Source organism: Xyrauchen texanus, chromosome 18, assembly GCF_025860055.1.
Source record: "Xyrauchen texanus isolate HMW12.3.18 chromosome 18, RBS_HiC_50CHRs, whole genome shotgun sequence".
Lineage (NCBI taxonomy): Eukaryota > Metazoa > Chordata > Actinopteri > Cypriniformes > Catostomidae > Xyrauchen > Xyrauchen texanus.
This window is the reverse complement of record NC_068293.1, coordinates 20,216,019-20,217,952: the sequence shown is the minus strand read 5'-3', so window position 1 is coordinate 20,217,952 and position 1,934 is coordinate 20,216,019. Positions and strand designations below refer to the sequence as shown.

Sequence of the window (1,934 nt, the reverse complement as noted above, 5' to 3'; positions counted from 1 at the left end):
ATTGTACTGCAATTCAGTGAATAATGTTTGTTCTCATTTGGGACATTGTTGTTCACAGTTTATATATATTTTGTATTCCCTTCTTAAATACGGCCCCATCGACTGCTGTCCTTTTGATAAATCAGCCATCAGAATAAAACCCAAAAAATATATTTTTGTTTCCTGTGTTGATTCTTTATAACCACCAGCTACACCTAAAAACATAAATAAGGTCAGAATGTTAATAAAAGAGGTTTATTGGACTAAGGACCATCACCAATGTTTCTCATGAAACTGATTGGCACCAGGCAGAAAGAGTTGATACAATTACATGTACTTGTGAGTGAGGTGTTAAATGAATTGGTATGTATGCATTTATGTAGAAGCCACTTAGAGCCACATGTCAACCATGATTTCTTTATTTTCAAATTTCAATAGTAAATGTTATTGGGGAGAGAAGAAAAGTTTGTACAGTTTGTTGAATTTATTGCAGCTCTCTCAGTTTCAGAAGGTAATACGTCTGATAGAACCAATTCTTGAGCTCATGGCACCCCAGTCGCTGTACCTCCTGTACTCACCAGGTCTCAGGAGGTATTGCCTGCCTCTGTAATTGGGGTGCTCGTAGAAGATCCAGTATCCATCTAGCACATTGCAGGAATGGATATCATTGTAGTGGAAGCGCTCATAAAGGGATGGACAGTCATCAGAAAACTCCATCATCTGACCACCAAAGTCTGAGCGTTCATAGATCATCATTCTGTAGGATCCCTGGTGCTATGGTTTGAAAAATATTAATTTAAACATCAATGTAATGCTGAACAACATTTAGACACAGCAAAAAATAATGATAAAAACTAAAAGAATTTGGTAAAAAGAAAGAAGTTTAAGAAACAAAAACTTAACCCATGATGTATTTCCTGAAAACAAATTTATATGACTTATTTTAAGGATATTTAGATATTTCTATAGGAAAACAAGACAAAAATACTGATTAAGGAAATGTTTGTAGTGTAGGCCAAGCTGTAAGATTTGATGCAAGTACAAGGATAGTGCTCACTTGGGGGATCATTCGACAGGATCTGACACAATCATTGAAACCCATCCACCGTTGGTAGTCAGGATACTTGCCCCTGTGCAGAAAGTACTGGTAACCCATAAAGTGTGGCCGCTCATACACCATCCAGCTTCCACTCTCAACCTGAATGGAGTTACAGCGGCTAAAATGAGAGTGCAGGTCAGCACAATCACTGCTGCACTCATAGGAGCGGCCCTGAAAGTTCCTGTCTTCATAGAAGATGATCTGTAACAGAGTTTTTGGAGTTGTTGTTTTGTTGTGTTACCAAACAAGTATGCAGATGTCATTGTTTATTAAACTTACAAAAAAATCAGCAAGATTAGACAAAAGCCTCACCTTCCCCATTGTTTTGAATCAGTTTTGTCCCAGTTCAACACTAAGCGAGAACTACAGGGAACCTTTTATATAGGCCTACTTTACGAAAGCAGACATTGTCAGTGACATCAATTAACTTCAGATGTCAGCTTTTTTTTTTGTTTTTTTTTGGAAGAGTAGTGTACTACCATACAACAAAAGGCATTTGTATCAGTTGTCAGGGGAGCAAATTATGTTTTGTCATCTTGAAAAAGACAACAGCACGACTTATTAACCCTTCATGCCCTTGTTTGTTTATATTTTGATTGTAGCGTAATGCATGATGGTATATTCAAAGGTCAAAAAAAGGCATTGTCATGGACCTTTACAATTGTCATTACTATTAGACAAATGATAAATGCATGTCTCCTTTGTAATTATAAGCTTTTTACTTCCTTTATTTGCTAAGGAATGCTTGGTTCATGGACCTTAGTACAGTAAATTGTCTTGTATAACTGCCATTATTCTGGTATTGCATCCTGTATGTGACATAAAATTTGAAGTCTCACTACTTTTTACTTTTGAC

The 1,934-nt window shown here is 36.6% G+C and overlaps 1 protein-coding gene across 1 annotated transcript; it reads right to left on the bottom strand.

The window, feature by feature from the left end:
• Positions 1 to 444: 444 nt before the first annotated feature.
• On the bottom strand, positions 445 to 1,482 carry crygmxl1 (crystallin, gamma MX, like 1). The gene is made up of 3 exons (XM_052148697.1): positions 1,391 to 1,482; positions 1,037 to 1,279; positions 445 to 753 (listed from the first exon to the last, which is right to left on the bottom strand). The coding sequence occupies exons 1-3, from the start codon at positions 1,397 to 1,399 to the stop codon at positions 484 to 486; spliced, it is 522 nt and encodes a 173-aa protein (XP_052004657.1). The 5' UTR covers positions 1,400 to 1,482; the 3' UTR covers positions 445 to 483.
• Between the last annotated feature and the right edge of the window lie 452 nt (positions 1,483 to 1,934).